Genomic DNA, 25,395 nt, shown 5'->3' with positions numbered 1-25,395 from the left:
ATTTTTCTTTTTTACCTTGTTGATGTGATGGATTACATTAATAGATTTTTAAATGTTGAAACCAGCCTTGCATACGGGTTAAATCCCTGGATTAAAATACATAAAAAAACAAAATACCCATATGCTTATCAGCTTTTCATCTTGTAGTGGAAATATTTCTTACAAGGACTTATGCTATTTTGATGATTTATGTTTACAAATTCTGATGTGTTCATTGATAACAAAGGGAAAGAGTGCATAGGACTATACTGACAGAAAAATAAAAAAGTAGAGAATGGGAAGAGTTTGTTACTAAGGCTTAATTTGAAAATGTCATAAAATTATGAGTCCATTATTCTTGAACTTAATATTTTGGCTCAATTTTTATGACACGAGAATGTGAAATATAGATGTTTTAGTACTAGAGATTTCAAATCTGTGTCTTAAACATGCACATTCCATATGATCCATTGATTCTATTTCTAGGTATTTTTCCTAGAAAACCAAAAGCACAAGTCCATTCACAGGCTTGGTACATGAATGTTTACATCAGTCTCAGTTGTAGTAGTTCCAAACAGAAAACAATTCCAAAATCTATCGACATCTAAATGGATAATCTGTGGTATATTCACATGAAAGAATTATACTCAGCAATAAAAAGGAATAAATTCTTGGTATACATTACAACATGAATGAATCATAAAAAAGGAGTACAGACTGCATAATTCCATTTATATAAAATTCTAAGAAATACTAATACATAGTTTCAAAAATCAAATCAGTGGTTGACTGGACAGTGGGTAGAGAATAGCATGAGGAAGGGACCAAAAAGAAGCAAGAGAAAAATTTGGGGGTATTAGATGAAGTCATCATTTTAACTGTGGTGATGGTTTCACAGGTATATACACCTGTCAGTACAATAAGGTGCACACATTAAAATATTTTTATATTCCTTTATGTTTCTTCTTTTAAAATGAGTAAATAGTCATTAAAATCAGCAAAGCAAATCCTTTAAATTTGATATTATACAATTAAATTTTACCTATTACATAGGAAAATATATAATGAAAATAAATTTAAAATGTATTTTACTATATCAGTTTGATGTTATTCTTGTTTGTTGTCAAAAATTGTTAATCTAAAAACATGGAGGTGCAAAAAGTCACGAGATATACAAACTTCAAGACATTAGTTTTTCTCCTTTGTTCACATATAAAATTAGTCCATAGTTAACAAGTGACCAAAAGCACTATGGGATTATATACCACCAAACAAGAGTATGTGTGGTAATATACAATACTTAGAAAATAATATACAATTAACTATGTATAAAATAGTACTATATCATTGTTATAAAATCAAACAAAGTAGGCTATTTTTCTAAGCAGCCTTTTTCACATAAGCATTATATATAACAAAATTCCATGTGTAACTTTACTATAATATTATTTTCTCTTTTTAAAAAGAGGTGGTTGACATTTTCTAAAAATAGAAAAGTATTATAGACTATAAAAATATTGTGTATGTGTACAAGCTCTTTGTCATTAGGAAAATGTTAAACAAAAAACCCTGGAAACTTTAAGGAGAAATCAAAGAGGCTGAACATATAAAAGTAATGAAACAGAACCTCAAAATTTCATGAAGAAAGCTCTACTGAGATTACCTGGAATAAGCTCCATAATGATGTAGATGGGTTGTCTCTGTGTGCACACTCCAATAAGCTTGACAATGTTGGGATGATCATACTGCTTGAGAATTCTGTATGAGAAAAAAAGTGTAAAAATTATTATTTAAATAATAAAGCATTAATTTATGATAAAAAATAGTGTACATAAGAAGACACTTTAATCGATATAATTCAATTTTTATAATCTCAATATGAACCCAAATTATGATAAATGTGATATATGCAAATTTTTATAAATATTGACAAGATATAGGTACAACTGAATCAATTATACTTAATTCAATTAAATATTCACTTAAAAACTATTATCCATTCTGAATGACTAATAGCCATTCTAATTACAAAAACTTACTTATTCCAAAACATGCAGACCTCCCTAAAGAATAGCTGAGAAGTATTAGTGAACTGTAAGCTGCAAGGACAGCATCTTTGTTTTATTTAGTTTATGTACACACTTGATTCAAAATACCTAAAAATAAGAATCCAATTCATGTTTATAAATACTATATGGTAATCCCTTCATTAGATTTTGTAATAAGTACTTTCTTGATGATCAAAATCAATTTCAAAATAATAAACACTCAAAAGTTTTGAGAATGCTGGCAAATGGTTAAACAATAACTGAGCCATAAAGTTTCAGTTTTAACTTAAGACGGAGCAAAGAAGACAGTTTGGATAAGGCAAAATTTCAAAGCACTGTAAAATAGCATATACTCATTCTTAGGACTCCAAGCTTGACTTAAAAGAATAGATTCCCTCAGACACCTGTCTACCCTGCTGATTTCTATTACGAAGTTTTAATCCATATTATCCTGGTGATATAGTAAAAGTTAACTTAATATTTGAAAGATGTAGTTTTCTTTCCTAAGAGAATGAAAAAAATAACTTTATTTGGAGAAAGACAAAATAGTTTACATACATCTGTACATGAACAATTACAGCAGAGATAGCTCTAAGAAAAATGTTTTAAACTGGAAATACAGAATGGTTTATAAATGAAAAGATAAACTGGGAAGAATTCTAGAGATAAGTGAAATACTCTGACAATAACTTTGAGTTTGCAACTTCTACAAGGAATTAAAAATTAGTTTTAGAATGTCTGACTTTAATCAAAAATGCCATTTCTGAGGTTTGAAACTGCTTAGTAAAGAAATTTTACAGCATAGCCAGCCTGAACTCCAGTAATATTAAATATCTCAATATATAGCTTTCTCATCTATTAAAGGACACAAGAGTTTTGTGGATATAATATTCATTCTTAAAATAAAACAATCTTACTTTAGAAAAGGAAAGTAAACTCTATTTTGCAATAAAAAATGAAATTAGAAGGCAAAAATATTAAATATTTTTGAAAATGTTGGATAAAACTTGTACCATAAAAATATCTATGAATATCTGTAAAATAATAGACCTATGAATTTCAGTTGTAATAGCACACCTTTAAATTTATTAGAGTATATTTTTCTGAATTGCAATATACATGAAACAGATTTTCAACATTATTCTACAGATAATATTTAATAATGCATCACACTAGTTTATTCCATTTCTATCAATACTCATTTTTAGATAAATGGAGAAATATACATTAAAATGCTCCATGTCATGGTATTTAGTTCTCTCATTCCCACATCCTCTGTTCTCTGTGAGACTTTATAAAGACTTCAATTTTATACTGTAGGCAATGATGGAGACACACATCCCCCGTGACACAGACACCCTGCCCGTCCCTCCCTTTACACCAACAATCTATAGAAGATTCATGTATTCTCCACCTCTCCCATCTATCCATCCATCTCCCAACCCTGTCTATCCTCACTCTGCCCAAAGCATCTTTCAATTTGTTTTGTGTTTTGTTGTATAAACTAGATGTTACCATTAACAATTGTTTTAACTAACTGCAATACAGGAGTAGCCACCTGGAACATTAAATTTTAGCTAATAATAGGACATTTGAGATTCTTAGAAAAAGAAAACTAACAGATGGGAAAAAAGAATCCAGTGATAATGTCTATGTAAGATAGAAGAGATGAAATTATATATTTAAATATTTATGTAAATTATATTCTTTATATATAGAATACAGTAATTTTTTATTTTAAGGAAAACCACAACTTTGCATATGTATGTATATATGTATATACATGTGTGAAAGAAGCAAAAAAATTGCAGTATTTTTTAAAAACTTGAAGACTACTCCCCGGTTTTTAGCATCTAGTTCTTTTGACTGTGACTGCTTAACTGATCTATAGTTTAGCTCAACAACAGAAACTTTGTGTTTCCACATAGTGTTAAGTGGTTACTTATTAGGATGCCGAAAGTGCTTATTTCTACCTCAGCAAATTTAACTGCAAACTTACATTTCAGTGAACTGCTTATATTATAAATACATACATATCTTATATAACTTTAAAGAACTCACTTGGCTTCTTGTAAAAATTTTATTTTCAGTTCCTGAGGAAGATCTTCTTTACATGTTTTAACAGCAACAGCAGTTTTATCCTTTAATATACCTTTAAATACTTCACCAAAATTTCCCTGAAAACACAAATACATTTATTGTTTGAGGTATAAGACAGCCACATAAATCTTTGTGAAACACAAAAAAAATCATGTAATGATGGATTTTGAATTGATTAAAGTACTCTGTCAGCATTATTTGGAGTTTGAAGTGGAAATAAAAATTGAGAACGTTGCTCTTACTAATCCTCCCAACATTAAATATGCTACCCCAAACACTGGGGGGATTGAGACTTGAGGACAGATGAAAAGGAAAATGGGAAAAAAAAATTAAAGAAAATAGGACAAAAAGAGAAGCACAAATTGATACTGTCAGAAGTACATACGTTTCATTCCATTCCATTACCTTCATTTTATTACATGTTAAATATTATCCATTAATGTTTAAAAATAAAGCAGAGATTCTGTGACATGACTGTTGGTGTTGAGCCACACAGTTACGGCCGTTGGAGAGGAATGAAGAGTGAGAGGGGAGAGGCAACAGAACCTACACAAAAGGACTGTCAGGAGTCACTGTTGTACGCTGTCAGTCTCTGAGGGAAGGTATCGAGGAAGAGTGGGGTCTTACCCATGTCACCCATGATGAATTCATTTCTATCACATATACGAACTGCTAACCTTATTCTATGGCTAAAATTTATTTTGACTTAAAATGCCTAATTTCTAGTTTAAAGTCATTTTTCTTTTATTGTAAACATAAAATATTATAGAGAAGACTTGTAAGGCTAAAATAACAATTATTTTTTAGTATTCCCTTCAAGATTTTCTATGTATGCTTATATATTTTTTATAAAGCTATACTTATGCAAGCATTATGTTATAATAAGCTTTAATTCTATTGTTGTTGAGCAAGAAATAGTTGAAGTAGGAGTTTGCTAGTTACTGAGTTTTGGAGTTCTAAGATCAATGTAATTCTTAACCAATAGTTCAAGGTATATACATTTTACATATTACTAATAAATAACAAAATAATTAAAAGACAATATATTTGAATATTTTAAGTATTACTTAATATTTTACTTAATTTTTAAAGTTTTATTTTACTTAACTTTTAAGTATACTTAAATATTTAAGTAATAAATAGTATTCATTATTATTAAATCTAATATTTGACTCAAATATTTATTTAAAAACAATGATTGATTATCTTCATGAAAAGCAATAATACTAAGAATACTATAGTATGCATTCATCATAAGTTAGAAAAGGGAAAATTTGAGCTTTTTATTTTTCCATGTTTGTTATTCTCAAGCACCCCATCAGCCCACAGACATGATTATCAGATCATTAATACATTAGAGACAGAACTGAGAGAAGGTATTAATATACTAAATTACTGCTGGGCCTCCATTTATCGCAATGATTCTGAAAGCACCTTTAATTTAACTTGTCTAAAACTTAACATTTTAGTCATTAGAGAACTTTCCTGACTAAACTACCTATTACCTTTTTGGTTTATTAGGACCATCATTTTCCCTGTAAGCATTCAGATTCTGCCTTTGCAACACTGCGTCTTCCTCTCTGCATCTCAGAAAGGCTGCCCTGATTCAAGATCTTAATTTTCTCACCTAAGCTGATCCCGTCAGTCACTCAATCCATCCACCGCAGCACTGACAGATTAATCTTTCCAAGAGACAATTTATTTCCTTTCTCAAAATCCAACCTTTGATTATCATCACTTCCTCAGACTCTGTCCAGCTCCAAATATAGCCTCCAACTGTCACATGTATCCTAAACTCAAGTGCTTAGTGATCCCAAGATATGTACCATGCGTTTTCTACATTTTCATCCTCTGTGAGAACCATCTCCCAACTCCAGTCAGAGAAAATGCTAACTAATCTTTAAGTTCATTTCTTAAGCCCCCTTCTTCATGAAGATTTTTCTCGATCTTCTCAAAATTATGTATCCTGTTACTGAACACTTACCAACCCATTGTCCCCTTGTACTTTTTTAATGGTTTCTGCCCAATACAACAGGTCTTGGCTCTATTAGGCATTAAAAATGTTAAACATTCATTCAACAATCATAACTCAGAGGATTTCAAATCTATCAACAGCGGTCAAGGGGGGAATCGCCAAACACTGAGAAAAGGACTAAGCTTCCCAGAACACCTCTTCTCTATCCAAAGAACTCTGGAGGAAGCCTGGGACACCTATTACTCCCTGTCATTTAACAGGCACAGCTTCCAGTTTACAACTGACTTTAAGACCATGGGGCTAAATATCATGTCTCTTGTCTATTTTTACGTCATTCCTCATAGGATGATCTTGGCCTTAGGTTAATCCTCATCTCCTCCCTCTTTAATCTTCATTCAATTCTGGAGACTTCTAGTCAACCCTCTATATCCAAGTTTTAAACCCTTCTATCCCCAACTTCCACTGTGCCTTCTGGTTCATCATAAGTGTCCGGGGCCCCACCTCAAGGGAAGAGAGACCAACTCCCAGGGTGCGGCTCAGCTCCGGGGGATTGAGACTAGCTCTCAGGGCGCCTTGCGCCTACAGGGGCATGCAGGTAAAAGGCACGCCAGATAGCTCCAACAGGCGCCAAAGGAACGCGCCGTGGCGGCGCGGGCGCACACCACTGCTGCAAGGAACAGGAACCTCTGACCCGCCTCAATAGACCAGCTGTGGACATAGAAAAAGAAGATGACACACAAAGGCTGAACTGAGTAAAAACATTTCTTTCTTTCTTTTTTTCCCTCCTTAAAGGGAGGGAAGGAGAAAGAAGAAAAAAAACAAACAAACTATATCTCCAATCTGTTTCATACAATGTCTCCCTCTCATCCTTTCTCTTTAATTGTTGTTTATTTGTTTGTGTGTCTAGTTTAGCCTCCCTCTCACTCTAAATAAATAGAATATAACTACTATATAAATCCAGTACTATACAATCCCACTTTCTTACTATATTCTGCATTCTTCCCTCCTTTTCTTCTATTGTTATTAGCATACAATGTAAATATTACCTACTGTCTTGCATAATCTCAACTATTATTAATCTATCATCCCCTCTCTAAAAAATCATATTTTTCCTCCCTAAAAACAACTCTTATCTATTCTTCCTATAGTACAAAAGCTCTAATCTCTCTACATTTATATTAATACTGGCTCATTGGCTGATGATAGCAGGATAGAGGGTGCAGCATATTTTTGAGGGCATGGGTCTCCTGCCTGGGCTGTGTGTTTGTTTTCAACAGCATCTTCACAAAAAAACTCAAGACAAAGTGGATAGAGTGACTCTCAATCAACTAGCCAGAAGGAAGATCCTACCAAAGAGCATCTGAAATATAACCAGACAGCAGAAACAAATGACATAAAGGGTACCCCAAGGACATCAGGCTCAGGAGATCAAAGAGATTGCACCTCTGAAACCCCAAGATCTCCTATAAAGAATCTCATACCACAAAGGTTGGAAGTCAAAGCAGACAAACCCCAAAAATAAAAACAAAGAAGAAGAATCCAACATGGTAAGAAGCAGAAACAACTTCTCAATGAAAAGAAAAGAGGAATCCCCAGAAAGAGAGGTAGATGGAATAGACATAGCCCAAATGTCAGACACGGAATTCAAAACAACTGTGGTGAAGAAGCTCAATATACTCGACAACCTTAAAAACAACTAGACAACCTCCAAGGAAGTTACCAACAGCTCCAAGAAAATTACAGGGAACTTGCAGAGAACTACACCAGCATAAAAAAAGACATAGAAACTACTAACAAGAACTAGGAAGAAATGAAGAATTCAATCTCTTAACTGAAAAACACAGTAGAATCAGTCAAAAGCAAGCTAAATGAAGCAGAGGATTGGATTGGTGAGTTAGAAGATAATGTAGAGAAAAATTCTCAGACAATACAGCAAAATGAAAAAAGATTGAAAAAGTACGAAGAAGAAATAAGGGAATTACAGGATAGCATAAGGAAAATCAATATCAGAATAATTGGAATTAAAGAGGGATCAGAAGAACAAGGAATAGAAAAACTGATAGGAGAAATAGTGACAGAAAATTTTCCCAACCTGATGAGAGAAAAAGTTATAGAAGTTCAGGAAGCACAGGGAGTTCCAATGAAGAGGAACCCCCAAAAACCCACTCCCAGGTACATCATAATTAAAATGGCAACATTCAAAAACAAAGAGAGAATCCTGAAAGCAGCAAGAGAAAAAACAGCAAATAACATACAAGGGAGCTCCGAGAAGGCTATTGACCGATTTCTCAACAGAAACACTGCAATGCAGAAGGGAAAGGTCAAAAATATTCCGAGCAATGAAAAACAAAGGCCTACAACCAAGAATACTCTACCCACCAATGCTCTCATTCAAAATGGAAGGCGAAATAAGAAGTTTCTCAGACAAAGGAAGACTAAAAGAATACATCTCTACCAAACCAGTATTGCAAGAAATGCTAAAGGGAAGGTTCTAAGAAAAAAGAAGAAAAAAAAAAAAAAAAAAAAAAAGGAGAGGAACAGAGGTACAAAGGGAAATGAATAAATACACGTCAATAATAACCTTAAATGTAAATGGATTAAATGCTCCAATTAAAAGACATAGGGTAATGGAATGGATAAGAAAACAGGACCCACATATTTGCTGTCTACAAGAAACACACCTCAAAACAAAAGATTTATACAGACTAAAAGTAAATGGATATAAAAAAATATTCCAAGCAAACGGACCTGAAAAAAAGGCCGGGGTAGCAGTCCTCATATAAGACAAAACGGATTTCAAAGCAAGGGCAATAAAAAGAGACAAAAAAGGACATTTCATAATACTTGAAGGAACAATCCATCAAGAAGATATAACACTGATAAACATATATGCACCCAACATAGGAGCACCCAAATACATAAAGCAAATACTAGAAGACCACCACAAGAAGGATATTAACAACAACACACTCATAGTAGAGGACTTCAACACTCCATTATCAACAATAGACAGATCATCGAAGCAAAGAAACACCAACAATATACAGGCATTGAACAACACACTAAACCACATGAACTTAACTGATATATATAGAACTTTCCACCCCAAAGAAGCAAAATATACATTCTTTTCAAATGCACATGGGACATTTTCAGAGACAGACCACATGATAGGACACAAAACAAGCCTCAACAAATTCAAGAAAATTGAAATCATATCAAGTATCTTTTCAGACCACAATGCCTTGAAACTAGAAATCAACCTCACAGAAAAATAATTAAAGACACACAAACTCATGGAAAATGAATAACATGCTATTAAATAATGAATGGGTTAACAATGACATCAAAGAAGAAATCAAGAAATTTCTGGAAACTAATGATAATGAACATACAACAGTCCAAAACCTATGGGACACAGCAAAAGCAGTCCTAAGAGGGAAGTTCATAGCAATACAGGCATATCTGAAAAGGATAGAAGAATCTCAAATAAAAAATCTAACCCTAAAGCTACAAGAACTAGAACAACAACAACAAACAAAGTCTAGGGCAAAAAGAAGGAAGGAAATCATCAAAATCAGAGCAGAATTAAATGACATAGAGACTAAACAAACAATCCAAAAGATCAACAAAACTAGGAGCTGGTTCTTCGAAAAAATAAACAAAATTGACAAGCCTCTAGCCAGGCTCATCAAGGAAAAAAAGAGAGAAGACCCAAATAAACAAAATCAGAAATGAAAGAGGAGAAATCATGACCGATACCACAGAAATACAAACGATTGTAAGAAGTTACTACAAACAACTGTATGGCAAGAGATTTGACAACCTAGAAGAAATGGACAAATTTCTAGAAACGATATAACCTTCCAAATCTGAATCAAAAAGAAGTGGAAAGTCTCAACAGACCAATAACAAAGAAGGAAATTGAAACAGTAATAAAAAATCTCCCTGCACACAGAAGCCCTAGGCCGGATGGCTTTACAGGCGAATTTTACAAAACATTTAGGGAAGAACTAACTCCTACCCTCCTCAAACTATTCCAAAAAATCCAAGAAGAGGGAAAAATCCCAAACTCTTTCTATGAAGTCAGTATTACCCTAATCCCAAAGCCACGTCAAGACACAACAATGAAAGAAAATTATAGGCGAATATCACTGATAAACATAGATGCTAAAATCGTCAATAAAATATTGGCAAACAGAATCCAGCAACACATTAGAAAGATCATACATCACGATCAAGTGGGATTCATCCCAGGGATGCAAAGATGGTTTAATATTCACAAATCAATAAATATAATACATCACCTAAACAAAATGAAAGACAAAAATCACATGATCATATCAATAGATGCAGAAAAAGCATTTGATGAAGTACAACACCCATTTATGGATGAAAACACTCGGCAAAATGGGAATAGAGGGAGCATACCTTAACACTATTAAGGCTATATATGAGAAGCCTGAAGCCAACATCATACTCAATGGACAAAAACTGAAAGCATTCCCCCATGAAATCAGAAACTAGACAAGGCTGTCCACTCTCTCCACTCCTATTCAACATAGTGTTGGAAGTCCTAGCTGCAGCAACCAGACAAGAAAAAGAAATAAAAGGCATCCAAATTGGGAAATAAGAGGTAAAACTATCATTATATGCAGATGACATGATAGTATACCTAGAAAACCCTATAAATACTAAAAGACTACCCGATATACAGAGAAGGAAAACTCTGACTCCAAAAAACCTCCGCTGCCTTGCGGCATACCTCTTCAGGGGAAAGGCTAAGGGAGTAAACCCCGACAGAAAATCCGGAGCCGGAGTCCCTAAGGCGGTTTGACGTTGTAGTCAACACTGGCAACTCCTGCGGCGCACCTGAAGCCAAGCTGTATTGACTCCGTCTTTCCCTTGGACCCTTCAGCTGCGAAGAGAGGGGGGGTCTGCTGCATGGGCAACAGTAGACCCTCCATATCACCCTGCCCAGGCTCTGTAGCTTCAGCTTCACTGGAGAGGACACTCCAGCATCATCGCAAGATGTCGATTCAACACGGGAGGAGACAGATACCGTGTCACTCCCGAGTCGGACTGCACAACCATTCTTGGCGGTGCAGATAGACTCTTAAGAAGCTATACCATCGTCTCTCGAGACGGACGGCTGCCAACGACCCGATATAATAAGTGAATTTGGCAAAATAGCAGAGTACAAAATAAATATACAGAAATCTAAGGCATTTCTGTACACCAACAATAAAATAGCAGAGACAGAGACAAAAAAGAAAATACCATTTACTATAGCAACAAGAAAAATAAAGTACCAAGGAGTAAACTTAACCAAAGAGATAAAAGACCTGTACTCTGAAAATTACATAACATTGAAGAAAGAAATTAAGGAAGATACAAATAAATGGAAGCAAATACCATGTTCTTGGATGGGAAGAATCAACATCATCAAAATGGCCATACTACCCAAAGCAATTTACAGATTCAATGCAATCCCTATTAAAATACCAATGACGTATTTCACAGACCTAGAACAAATACTCCATAAATTCATATGGAACCAAAAAAGACCCCGAATAGCAAAAGCAATCTTGAGACAGAAGAACACAGCAGGAGGAATCACAACACCAGGTATCAAACAATACTACAAAGCCACTGTGATCAAAACAGTCCGGTACTGGCATAAGAACAGACATATAGATCAGTGGAACAGAATAGAGAGTCCAGAAATAAACCCAGGCCTCTATGGTCAACTAATATTTGATAAAGGAGGAAGGAACATAAAATGGAGTGAGAAGAGCCTCTTTAACAAATGGTGCTGGGAGAACTGGATGGGGACTTGCAAAAAAAATGAAACTAGACCACCAACTTACACCACACACGAGAATAAACTCAAGATGGATCAAAGACTTAAATGTAAGTCATGACACCATAGAAGTCCTAGAGAAAAATATAGGCAGGAAAATTTCAGATATCTCACGTAACAATATCTTCACAAATACATCTCCTAAGGCAAGAGAAATAAAGGAAAAAACAAACAAATGGGACTACATCAAACTTAAGAGTTTCTGCTCAGCAAAAGAAAACATCAGCAAGATGAAAAGGAAACCAACCATATGGGAAAACATATTTGCCAATGACATCACAGACAGGGGACTGATCTCCAAAATATATAAAGAGCTTATACGACTCAACATCAAGAAAACAAACAACCCAATTAAAAAATGGGCAAAGGACCTGAACAAACACTTCTCCGAAGAAGACATACAGAAGGTCCATAGACACATGGAAAAATGCTCAACATCATTAGCCATCAGGGAGATGCAAATAAAAACCACAATGAGATACCACTTTATAGCTGTCAAAATGACCATCATCGACAAATCAACAAACAAATGCTGGCAAGGATGTGAAGAAATGGGTACCCTACTGCACTGTTGGTGGGAATGCAGACTAGTGCAGCCACTATGGAAAACAGTATGGAATTACCTCAAAAAACTAAAAATGGAACTGCCTTTTGAACCAGCAATTCCACTGCTAGGACTATACCCGAAAAATCCTAAAGCCCTAATTCAAAAGAACTTATGCACCCCTATGTTCATAGCAGCACTATTTACAATAGCTAAGTGTTGGAAACAGCCTAAGTGCCCATCTGTAGATGAGTGGATCAAAAAACTGTGGTACATTTACACAATGGAATACTATGTAGCAGAAAGAAAGAAGGAACTCCTGCCATTTGCGACAACATGGATGGAACTAGAGAGAATTATGCTTAGTGAAATAAGCCAGGCAAAGAAAGAAAAATACCATATGATATCACCTAATACAGGAAACTAAAGAACAACACAAACAAATGAACTAAATAGGACAGGGAGCAGAATAGCAGTCAATAGGGGGGAAGGGGGAGGGAGAGCAGGGGGATAAGTAAGGGAAGGGTCTAGTCAAGGAACGTGTATAAATGACTCATGGACATGGACAATGGGGAGGGATATGATTGTGGAAGAAGGGGTGGGCTGGGTGGGGGCGAGAACTGTAATTAAAAATCCAAAAAATAAAAAAAATTAAAAAACCCACATTATATTGGTTTTATTTTACAATTTATTATTTAATTATATTTTCATGGAAATGTATTTAATTTTTTGTAACAATTTTTTGCCCAATCACTGCTACTGAGTTACTGACCTGAAGTAATTGAAAGAAGGAATATTTCCTTAAGAATGACTACCATATCATGGAGGAAATAACCGTATCAGTGGCTGCTTTTAGCTTGAAATTCTTTAGAATTTACTAACTAAATAAGCATTTGCAGTCAACAGAAACTGCTAGCCAACAGCATCTCATGCTTCCATTTGAAAAAGATATTTAAAAATACTAATAAGAATCCTGCAAATTAGATTATTTCAACAGAGATTTACTTTCTTAAAACAATATCACAGTTAAAAAACAGGGGAAATTTTGTCAACTCATTAAGTTTACATTTGAAACAAAGATGTAATGAATAATCATTTTTACTTAAAATGTTGAGCTTTACCAATAACTGAGAAATGTATGAATGACAGTTTTCCCAAAATATCTAGATTTTCCGCTATTTTTCAAATTGTATTATGACACAAAACAATTCAAAATTTCAAATGGAAATGTCACTAAGTCACTGACAAAGAAGTTAATATTTACCCATTGGAACTCAATTATAAAAGATCAATTAATAAATTTGCAAGTAGTTCATTTGATTATCAAATGTCTGCCATTATAGTTAGACATAATATACTTTCATATAGCCTATGTATTGGAAGGAACTTGCAGCTAGGTTGGAAGAAAGGGATTTTCATCATATATTTCTGTCTTCTCTGACCACTTATAGAGCTAGCTACATAATGAATATTTATACTGAAATATATGTCTTTTCCATATCATTGTTAGATAAAATAATATGCCCAATGTTGTTACATACTGTGATTCTATACACAATGCTGAAATCCCAAAGAGCAGTATTTTACATTTTCTGAACTATCGTGTATAGCCAGAAACAAATAGAATAAGACTATTAGGTAGGTGTTTATTTAAATTTTTATTTCCTTAAAGTTTCTTTTCAAATCTCAGCTCACTAGTTTTGGCTTTCCACACTGCAATAAAATAATTATGGCTTTTAATACAGAGAAAAACATGCAACACTGTTTTTAAAATTCAAAAGTCATCCTTAAACCTTTCAAAGATTTTCACACATCACACATCTATTTCAGTGAACATCCTAATATTTGTAACAGATGTGGTATTGTGTTCCCCTAGGTTAATGTGGGAATGTGCCTTGTCGGCTGCTGGAAAATAAGAAGGGTTTGGAGAAAATGAAGAATCTACAGAGTTCACAATCACTATGAAGACTTTTGGTTGTTTAGCTCAGTTGATTACATACCTTGCCCAGTAATTCTCCCAATGTGACATCTTCATGATTGAGAACCCATTTCTTATCCTATGGCAAAGAAAAAGAACAGTTTCTTAGCCCAAGAGTCCATTTTCTGTAAGATGCACTAAGGAGGTGGGAAATAGACCTGAGGGGATATTTCATTCAAACCATTCAATCTAGAGCACACTAAGAAGTTGTACCCTCAGGAGGCTATAAAACGTATTTTAAAAATATTACTACACAATAGGATTTTAAAATCTACATTACAGCAAATGTCTATCAGAAATCTTAGCTGTCAGAATGATGTCCCCATAACTAGATCATAGCATGCACCTTTCCCCATGAAGTTTAGTCTGTCATTTGCCATTTAAAAAGCTTTTTCTATCTTAAGTACATGAGAGAATTTCATTTTACAATGCAAAATTTCCAGTTCTCTCTTGACCACAGAGAACTCTTTTTCTATCCAGACCACATTACTAAGAACTAATTTTTCCACAGACTGGTCACAAGTTATCGCTGTTTATGACACTGTATGTAATCCCAATCTTTCCTAAGTAATTTCCTGTAGTGTAATAAACAAAACTAGGGTACATAAGACCAGTAATGCAAACATGCCATTATAGAAGAGCATCCTATTATTTGACTTTAAGAACTAGTTACTACTTAGGGAATAGTTTATCACCTAAAAATCTCAGCTATTAAACACCTAAACAATAAGGTTATAAAGGAATACATTTTTTAAAAAAGGAAAACAGAATGAAGCAAGGAATAAGGAGAGCGAGTGGGGAAAAGGAAGAAAAGGAGGGAAGGCAAAACAGAAGTATGCAGGGAAGAAACAGAGCAGGAAAAGAGAATCCTGGAGTGATATATTGTATTCAGGATTTGTTTTTAGTGTTAAAATGTAAAGTTCCTCCATTACACATGTCAAAATGTAACTGTGATCTATAAAATAAACTGTAGCAAGTAAACAAACATCTTGAAGTAAAAAGCCACCTAACTACAGCTTAAAATGTCTTGGACAGCTATTTGAAGTACTTTACTTTGAGAAACGCCAGATGACAAACACTCAAACACCACCCTCTGTTAGATCAACAAAGGGAACAATACTGATTTTTAAAATGACAGTTTACAATGTATAGTCTTTAAATCTAAATACAAAGTTAGAACTATAAAGGTCCTCAAATAAAACACGGGAGAATATCTTCACAACCAAGTGAGTAAGCAAAGATTTTCAATAGACACTTAAAACATTAACAATAAAAGAAACAAATAATTGGAATTAACCAAATTAGAAAACACTTGTTCTTCAAAGGCATCATTTTTAAAAAATGAAAAGGCAAACTACAATCTGGGAGAATGTTTTTGCAATGCAATACCTGATAATTTGTATGTAGACAATATAGAGAACTTAAAGCTCAGTAACAAGATGACAACAACTTAATTTAAGACACAGGGTAAAAAATTTAAGAGGACATGCAAATAGACAATAAGCACATCAAAAATGTTTAGCTTCATTAGTCCTCAAAAACAAACCACAACTAGATGCTTTTACATACCTATTACAATACTAAAATTAGAAAGATTAACAATACAAGATTGGAAGGATGTGGAAAATCTGGACTCCTCATACACTGTTAGTGAGTATGTAACATGGTACAAGCAATCTGAAAGACAATCTGGTAGTTTCTTATAAAGTTAAATATATATCTACTTCATGATTCAGAAATTCATACTCTTAGGTATAAGCCCAAGAGAAATGAAAATGTACTCACAAAAAGACTTCCTAAAAAATGTTAGAGGCAGCTCTGTTTATAATAGCCAAAAATTACAAACAACCCAAATGCAGCATAAGAACTGATGAACAAATTTGGTATACTCAGACAATTACTATTCAGCAATAAACAGGAATTTACTAGGGATGTGTATGATAGCAGAGGATTTGCAAAATATTTTTGTGGAGATAATAAGGGCTAATATACTCTATATACATGCATACATAAATAATGAGTCCATTTATATAAGTTTCTAGAGATAGACAATTAACCTATAATATCATGAATAACAGCAGTGTCTGCCTGAGACAGGGGTTGAGAAAGATTGACTACGAAGGGCAAAGAAGGAACTTTGGGGGTTAGAGAAATGTTCAACGTCTTGATATTCCATTGATCTGTACTTTGGAAACGTGTGCATTTTATTGTTTGTAAACTATACATGCATAAAGTTGATTTTTAAAAAATAAGAATAAAAGATGCTACTTTCCATTTGAGTAGCACTTTGGGGGTTAATTTCACCTCCACATATTATCAAAAGCTACTTCTCAAAGAATGTAGTCTGGTAGGCAAGAGAGTTATTACTTTAAAACTGCAAACAGATTTGTTCAGAGCAAACCACTGAAACAGAGCTCCAAAATAGTGAAGAACTAAAAGGCTACATTTAGGTTAAGAAAAGAAGCCAAGTCAAATCTTTTGGGGGCTACTTTTACCTTAAGCATTCTGATTGTAAAAGCAGTAGCCAATAAGCTAAAAACGAGTGTTTTGGCCTTGCCAAGGAGAACAGACCCTGATCAAATAGTCCAAATTTTTAATAAGGACCTCAAAGATACCAAGCTGTGGTTTAAAAAAGGCAACCTGAAAATGGAAAGAATTAAAACCTACCTTCCAATCATATCCATCACTGGTGGCACTAAATCAGGTATTAGCAATCTAAGCTTAGGCCAAATTGGCTCACTGCCTATATTTGCATGGATCATGATCTAAGAATGGTTTCTGTATTTTTAAATGGTTAAAAGAAAAATTTGTGACACATGAAAATTATATGAAATTTCAGTATTCAATAAAAATTATCCAATGTAAGCTACAGAGGGAAAAAAAGTCGGGGTGGGGGGGGGAATGAACTGTTCCAAGGATCTGTGGGACAATATTAAGAGGTCTAACATTGATATCAAAATCAGAAAGAAATGAGAAGGATGACAATGCTGAAAATATCTGAAGCAATACTAAACCAAATACAAAGAAAAAGTCTTTAAAGCAGCTAGAGGAAATGACCCATTATTTATAGGGGAACAACAATCAGAACAATCGGAGATTTATTATCAGAAACCAGGAGGCCAAGAACCAGTGGAATATTTTTAATTTTTTTTTTTTTAAGGCTTTAAAGCCAGGTTACTATAACCAGAAAAATCTTTCAGAAATGAGGTTAACACAAAAGTATTCTCATAGAGGAAAACTAAGAAATTAGTTGCCAGTACAATTATTCTTTAAAAACAAATCAATAAAGGAAGCTCTCTAGCCAAAAGAAAACTTAGGATATCAGAAATAAAAATTACAAAAATGACAAATACCTGAATAAATATAATAGACTTTTATTCTCTTGAGTTTCTTTAAAATGTGCTCAACAGGTAGAAAGAAAAATTATAATTTTATGATGAGTTTTCAAATTGACAGAGATTCAATACTTAAGTACAACAAAGAGGGAAGGCACAGGGGTCCCTACAGTGACAATGTTTCTGCATTCTACTTGTAGTAGAATGTTACAATATTGACTCTTTGTAAACTGTGAAAAGTTAAAGATGTTTTTGGTAATTCCTAGAACAGCCATAAAAAAAAGTACAAAGCTGTATCAGAAATACATGAAAATAAATTTAATGGATAGTAAAAAGTGTTCAAATAACCAAAAACAAGGTATGACAGAAAAAAGAGAAACAAAACACAAAGAGACCAAATAAAACAAAATGATCGTCTTAAATCCAAACATATCAATAAGAATTTAAATACAAACTACCTAAATACATCATTTAAAAGACAGATTGAAAGAATTTCAAAAGCACTCAACTAGATGCTTTCTACAGGAACTCACCTATAAAAAGTAAAAGAATGAAAATAAATATAAAATGCAACATAAATCATAAGAAAAGCTGGAACACCTATGTTAATGTCTGACAAAGTAGACTACAGAGCAAAGAAAATTACAGATGGATAAAGAGGGAAATCACATAATAATAGTTTCAATTCACCAAGAAAACGTGATTATTCCAAATGTCTATGCTTCAATCACAAACACTTCAAAATAAAGGAAACATTGACAGAACTGAAAAGAGATAGACAATTTCACAATTACAATTGGAGACTTCAACAACCTTCTTTTAGTAATATATGTAGTAAAGAGAAAATCAGCAAGAATATAAAATAACCGAATAACACCAACTAAGTGAATCATATTGACATTTATAATAAAACTATACACAACAGCAGAATAAAACCATCTTTTCTTTTTTAAAAGATTTTGTGTATTTTTAGAAACAGGGGAAGGAAGGGAGGCAAAAAGGGAAACATTGATATAAGAGAAAAATATCAATTGGTCACCTCTCACACACACTCCGATCAGGGACCAAACCTGCAACCCAACCTTGAGTCCTGTCTAGGAATCTAACCACCAACCCCTTGCTTTACCAGACAATGCCCAATCAACTAAGTCACACCAATCAGGGCTAAAACCCTCTTTTCAAGTGCACAAGGAAAATTTACCAAATTTTCATAAACCTGAGTCACAAAACAAACCATAAAATAAATAAGTAAATGAGATCATACAAGGTATGCTCCCTGCCAATAATACAATTAAATTAGAAATCAATAACCAAGTTGAAAGGACAATTTCCAAATACTTGAAAATTAAACAACCCACTTTTAAATGATTCATAGATAAAAGAAAAAGTCAAGAGAAATTAGAAAAAAATTTTTGAACTCAACAAAACTGAAAACACAACATATCAAAATTTTTAGGTTATAATTAATGCAAGTAGGTAAGAGGGAAATTTATAGCTTTTTATATTAGAGAACAAGAAAGGTCTCAAGTCAATAATTTAAACTTTTACCTTAAGAATCTAGAAAAAGAAGAGCAAAATAACCCCACAGATAGCAGAAGAAAATTATTGTAAGAGCAAGAGTAAATAAAATTGAAAACTCAAAAACATTAGAGAAGTCAATGTGAGACAGAGTTGATTTACAGCTAGAATGAAAAACTCTATCTTCATCTCTGAACATGCCTGTATCTGATTTTTGGCTCTCGGACAAGATAAAGATGGTTAGATTTATAATTTTACTGATTAAGATCTGAAACTCTCCTGGGATCTCAAGGTGAGTTTCTTTACTGAGGGCTTAGCTTGTTTTAGATAAGTCAAGGGGGACATACTGGGTTGGCCAAAAAGTCTGTATGAATTTTCCATAAATTAAAAGACACATTTTTCATTTTCACCAATAACTTTATTGATATGGATATTCTGAGTAGGTTGGCTAGCTCCTGTGTGGTAGAACGTTGATCATTCTCAATTAATGTCTCGATTTGATGGCTATCAACTTCAACTGGTCTATCTGACCATAGAGCATTGTCCTTCAAGAAGTCTCCAGCACTAAACTATGTAAACCACTTCTGAGACATTCGCTAAGTCATAGCATCTTCTCCATACACTGCACAAATCTCTTTTTCTGCTTTCAGTTGCATTTTTACTTTCTTGAAACAATAAACCATATATGCCGAAAATGTTGCTTATTTTCTTCCATCTTCAATATTAAAATGGCTATAAAAAATTCATCAGTTTTGATAAGCTTTTTTAAAATGTACACTGATATGAGAGCTGTCACAATACAATTTAACAAAATTGTTTCAAATGAAGTTAAAGACAACTAAGCACTACTAAGAGCCATTTTATGGAAAAAAACCAAATGAACTTTTTGGCAACCAATAACAGGCATGCTGAGTTTTTCCTTTAAGCTCTCCTAAAACCAAGATTATTCTTACAGATCCTGGTGGATCAAATGTGTGCAAATTAGGGTCCTCGAAGATGATGTGTCAGATGCCTTTTAGATCCTTTTTGCTGTCTGTCCCTCTGCTTTTAAATAAAAACTTTCTGCAAGTATGTTCAATGAATTTGGTGATCCATTCAAATGTATAAGCTTGGGAAATTTTTATATTTGACTCTGTAATTTAAATAACCATGGCTAATGAGTTATTTAGGAGAAAGATAAGGGTTGTTATTACTATGGTGGGGGGTAGGGGTAGGGGGAGGTATGAGGAGAGTTGGCATGGAACCCTTATTGCCAGAATGGCTGCTACCTGGTGGTCACTCTTGGTCTGAGGTAACAAAGGTAACCTTTTCACTCACAGAAAAGCACATTAGTAGATACAGGCTCAGGGGAGATAACTACATGTATAAGAAGACATCAACAAGAAAAACCAAAAACAAACTAAAACTGAGGAAGTCAAACAAGAATAAGGCTGCTCAATCTGTTTTAGAGAAAATGAAGATAAAAGAGAAGCAGTCTAAGTGAATTCAATGGCAAGAAATAAAACAAAGACTAAAATAAAAGATGCATTCAAACAGAAATGAATAGAGCTGAGACAATTTTACTTAATGTTTCTTCTGCTTGCTAGTACCCACAAATCTATGTTCGAGACCCTAATGATTAAATATGCTTGATATTGAAACTACAGACTGACTCAGACTCTTTCTGTTATATTAATGTATCATTATTATGGTGAAAGAAATATATTCTTCCTCCAGTTATCTATTTTCTCTCAAAATGGAAAAAAAAAAAAAAAGGAAACATCAACTTATTTGGCCTAAAATGGATGTCTCATTTTTGAGGGAGGAATAAAGGGCAACTCCTAAAACTATGCATTCTATGTTTCTACAACTAATTCTAATAATTTTTAAAACTGATTAAGAGAAGATTAAAGTCAGTTCATTAATAAAGGCAACGACAAATATTTTCACTTGTCTCAAATCCAAACTTTTGAAAAGTACAGCTGGAAAGACATTTTTAACATGTTCCCAGATACACTTGCTTGTTGAATCTCAGAACTCCCACTAGATTTGCATGAAATACATTGTTATCTCCATTCTGCAGATGTGAAAACTAAGATCTTGCAAAGGTAAATTCTTGTCCATGGTCACAAAAGTACTAAGTGACAGAGTTGGGATAAGAACCTTGACCTTTTGTCTCTTATTACAGTACTTAGCTTTTATTGTACTGAAGAAACCAAAGATCATTGCATTTAAAATAAAACTGAGTACAATGATTTTCTGAGTCTAAATTATATACATAACTATATTATTTCAGATAATTGAAAAGAAGGATCAAATAATAGAACATACATCTCGTCGTCGTCGGCAGCCGTCCGTCTCGAGAGACGATGGTGTAGCTTCTTAAGAGTCTATCTGCACCGCCGAGAATGGCTGTGCAGTCCGACTCGGGAGTGACACGGTATCTGTCTCCTCCCGTGATGACGCTGGAGTGTCCTCTCCAGTGAAGCTGGAGTGTCCTCTCCAGTGAAGCTGAAGCTACAGAGCCTGGGCAGGGTGATATGGAGGGTCTGCTGTTGCCCATGCAGCAGACCCCCCCTCTCTTCGCAGCTGAAGGATCCAAGGGAAAGACGAAGTCAATACAGCTTGGCTTCAGGTGCGCCGCAGGAGTTGCCGGTGTTGACTACAACGTCAAACCGCCTTAGGGACTCCGGCTCCGGATGTTCTGTCGGGGTTTACTCCCTTAGCCTTTCCCCTGAAGAGGTATGCCGCAAGGCAGTGGAGGTTTTTTGGAGTCAGAGTTTTCCTTCTCTGATGTGCCCTGACTGGAAGATCGAACCAGCGACACTTAGCTCGCAGGCCGACGCTCAATCCACTGAGCCAAACCAGCCAGGGTGAAAACATACATCTATTACCTGAATAAATACCATGCACTTTTTAACTCTATGGTTTCCAGAGTCCTTCAACAACTGAAATTGAATTTCTGTCTAAATCCCCCAGTGAGCATGCTCAAGAACTGATGTCCTTGCAAGGATTGGACATGCATTATATGATACATGAGTGCTATACTTCCAGAAAGCCAATTCATGCCAGATTGTAGAACTACCCTAAAGGTGAAGAATTTCATATGTATATAGTCTCATTTAGGTCTATGACTGGTACATCTAACATAATTAGATTTCAGAATGATGTTATCATTGAATTATAGAATTGGAAGGTCAACGAAGCACCTCTGAGACTTGAATCACATTGAGCTAAGAACATATGTGCTTGAGGTAACTCAGACAGGGAGATATGAAAATTCTGCCAAAAACACATTTTGCATCTTTAGTAACACAACTCCTCACAACCATCTCTATGGCAATAAGACAGATTCCAGAACTTTAACCTATTCTCTAAATTCGTTATACATCCAAGTCCCAATTCAGAAGTGTCTATTGAGAGTATAGGTTATTTATTTATATGGGTAGTCTTGTGTACAATTTTAAAGTATGGTTTTCCTCACATTTTTCACTCAAGGCTTTAGGATATTTCAAGTTTATTTGTGTTTTGACCTGAAAATATTGTGGCCTCCATAACTGGAAGAGCAAATACTGCAGAGTCTAAACTACCCATTAAATGTAGCAAGAAATTTGTTTATATTTCAAAGATAATACCAGTTTGTACCTACTTAAATAAAGAAAAGCAACTGGCAATTCTAATTTCAAAGTAAGCTAAACAAGCCCTGGCTGCTGTGGCTCAGTGGATTCAGCGTCGGCATGCGAACCAAGTGTTGCTGGTTCGATTCCCAGTCACGGTACATAATTAGGTTGCACGTCAGTTCCTCACCCGGAACCACACAGTGATATTTCTTTCCCTCTCTTTCTCCTTTCCCCTCTCTCTAAAAATAAATAAATTAAAAATAAATAAATAAATAAATATTAAAAAAAATTAGAGCCAAGACTCAAATTTTAAAAGCTAAACAATAAGAAATATTAATGTAACAGATATAAATTCAATAGTTTTTGTTTTTTTAATTGTTAAAATGATGAGGGTTTTTCAGTGTCCTACCTCTGGGCTGCTGCCAGTAGCAACCTTACCACAATCTTGAACATACTTTAACCTTTTGAATACTTGTCTGTGTATGCAAGAAATGCTTTTCCTCTTGAGAGCAATCATTTTAGCCTGATCTTGGAGTCAAAGGTACTCCTGTAACTCTGCTATAATAAAATTAGGAAAGGAATCCAGATTGGAAAGGACTACAAACATCATTTAGCCCAATCTCCTGCCCTGACAGTTATCCATCCATCCACTGATTTAGTCACCAACTCACTCAATAAACCTTTAGTGAACACTGCTGCTCACAGCAGATGCTAATTATGACTTCAGGTAACAAAAGTCACTAAAACACGCACTGATGAGGAGCGATCTACTTTATCAACAAAGTCAATTTAATTTTAGTTGTTCCAATACTTACAAGGTATTTTATTATACAGGGTTGGGCAGAAGTAGGTTTACAGTTGTGATGATGCAAAATAGTTTATTGTTGTATTATTATTTATTAATTATTGTATTATTTTCCATACAAACAACTGTAAACCTACTTTGCACCAATCTGTATTTAACTTCCATCAATTAGTACTAGGAATAAAAAGGATGCATCTCCTCAGTCTAATACATAACAGCATATTGTATCTTTGAAGACAAAAACCACATCCTCCTGACGGCCATGTTTTCCAATGTAAAATGTCTAGCATCACTTCTATTAGTGTCCTTGTGAATTTCTAAATATTTTCAAAATATATGTAGTGTTCATTAAATACATGTGTGAAGGTTTATGGCTAAATTATAAGAACTACAATATATTGATTTACATAGCTTTCTGAAATGTATATGCATCCCATCCCACCTTCCTGCTTATATGTTATGTTCATAAATAAAGAAAATATCTTTTGGTTTCAAAAGATAACAATTCGCTTGCAAACTATTAATAAGGAAACAATAAATTTCTAAAAAGAAAAATGTGGCAGGACACAGATGTTCACAATTGATTTTTTTTAAAGTTTGTATTAAAATTTTAAATAATACATCTCAGTTTTCTGAGAAAAATTTTTCTATTCAAGGTTTTTTTGTATTTGTTGAAAGCTGTAATAAATCTCAGTGGTATGATAAGCTGATGATACAGGTACTATAGAGCTGATGTTAACTTGTTTTTTTTTTTTTTACAACTTAACAGATCTTTAGTAATGAAGACTATTATTGGTCAAACTTGTGGTTTAAAGATAAAATTTATATAATAATATTGCCATAATTACCCAGTAAATAATAAGAGCCAAATTTGTCAAACATTCCTCCATAATGATAAAAAATGAACGATGGTAAATCTTCATGAAAATAGCTTAACATAATAATGACTTTAGGAATTTAGAACTGATAAGAAGATTTTGCATAATTATTACTTTAATGACATGTGTTTTAGTGTTGCATTAAAAAATCATAAATCACTGAATTCCAAGTGGATATAAGAAACTAGGATATAAGAAATAAAAAATGTAAAAATTTTTCTATAGGTCATTTCTTATCTTTATATTATAGTCACTGGCACTGTGCAGCGTCAAATGTTTATACCCAAATTCCTCTGACAAAGGAGGGCAAAATTGCTTAACTGTACAGTAAATATGATCCTAGTATTGATTTTAATATTTCATAAACTACCCAGTTTTCATACCATTTGAGAGAAGGTAACTGAAATCCTCTGACTAAAATGACAAGGTCATTAATAATTATTTCATGATCTAAGACAGTATTAACAAAAAAATTCCAAGAAACAAATTTTAGAAATGTTTACTAGATAGATACTAGGCAATTCCTTTAGAAGATGTAAGCTGGAGATAAGATTTTGTTGACCAGACTTCCGGCCATGATGGAGGTGTAGACAGAAATGCTGCAGTTCCCTCCAAAACTAAGAAGGAGTACAACTACCCCAAAACTAGAAACAACCAGCTCAAAACTAGAAACAACCAGAAGTTCCAGGAAATCAAACTGCATGGAAGTTCAGCAAACAAAGAAATAAAGAAGAAATACTTATCCAGACAGGTAGAAGAGGTGCAGCCAGAGC

At 34.0% G+C, this 25,395-nt stretch overlaps 1 protein-coding gene across 2 annotated transcripts in view; it reads right to left on the bottom strand.

Annotated features, from left to right (window-relative positions):
* Positions 1 to 25,395, bottom strand: part of FER (FER tyrosine kinase) — a 451,604-nt gene that overhangs the window by 163,091 nt on the left and 263,118 nt on the right. For both annotated transcript variants that reach the window (XM_090276547.1, XM_090276548.1), the window contains exons 13-15: positions 14,510 to 14,566; positions 4,089 to 4,204; positions 1,643 to 1,737 (exon numbers count right to left, since the gene is read on the bottom strand). In XM_090276547.1, coding sequence (XP_090132673.1) covers positions 1,643 to 1,737; positions 4,089 to 4,204; positions 14,510 to 14,566 — 268 coding nt within the window. The remainder of the gene's footprint in view (positions 1 to 1,642; positions 1,738 to 4,088; positions 4,205 to 14,509; positions 14,567 to 25,395) is intronic.

Source organism: Furipterus horrens, unplaced genomic scaffold (genome assembly GCF_987537825.1).
Source record: "Furipterus horrens unplaced genomic scaffold, mFurHor1.1.pri manual_scaffold_5, whole genome shotgun sequence".
NCBI classification, from domain to species: domain Eukaryota; kingdom Metazoa; phylum Chordata; class Mammalia; order Chiroptera; family Furipteridae; genus Furipterus; species Furipterus horrens.
Note: the sequence above shows the minus strand (reverse complement) of the source record. Positions and strands in the feature narration are given on the sequence as shown.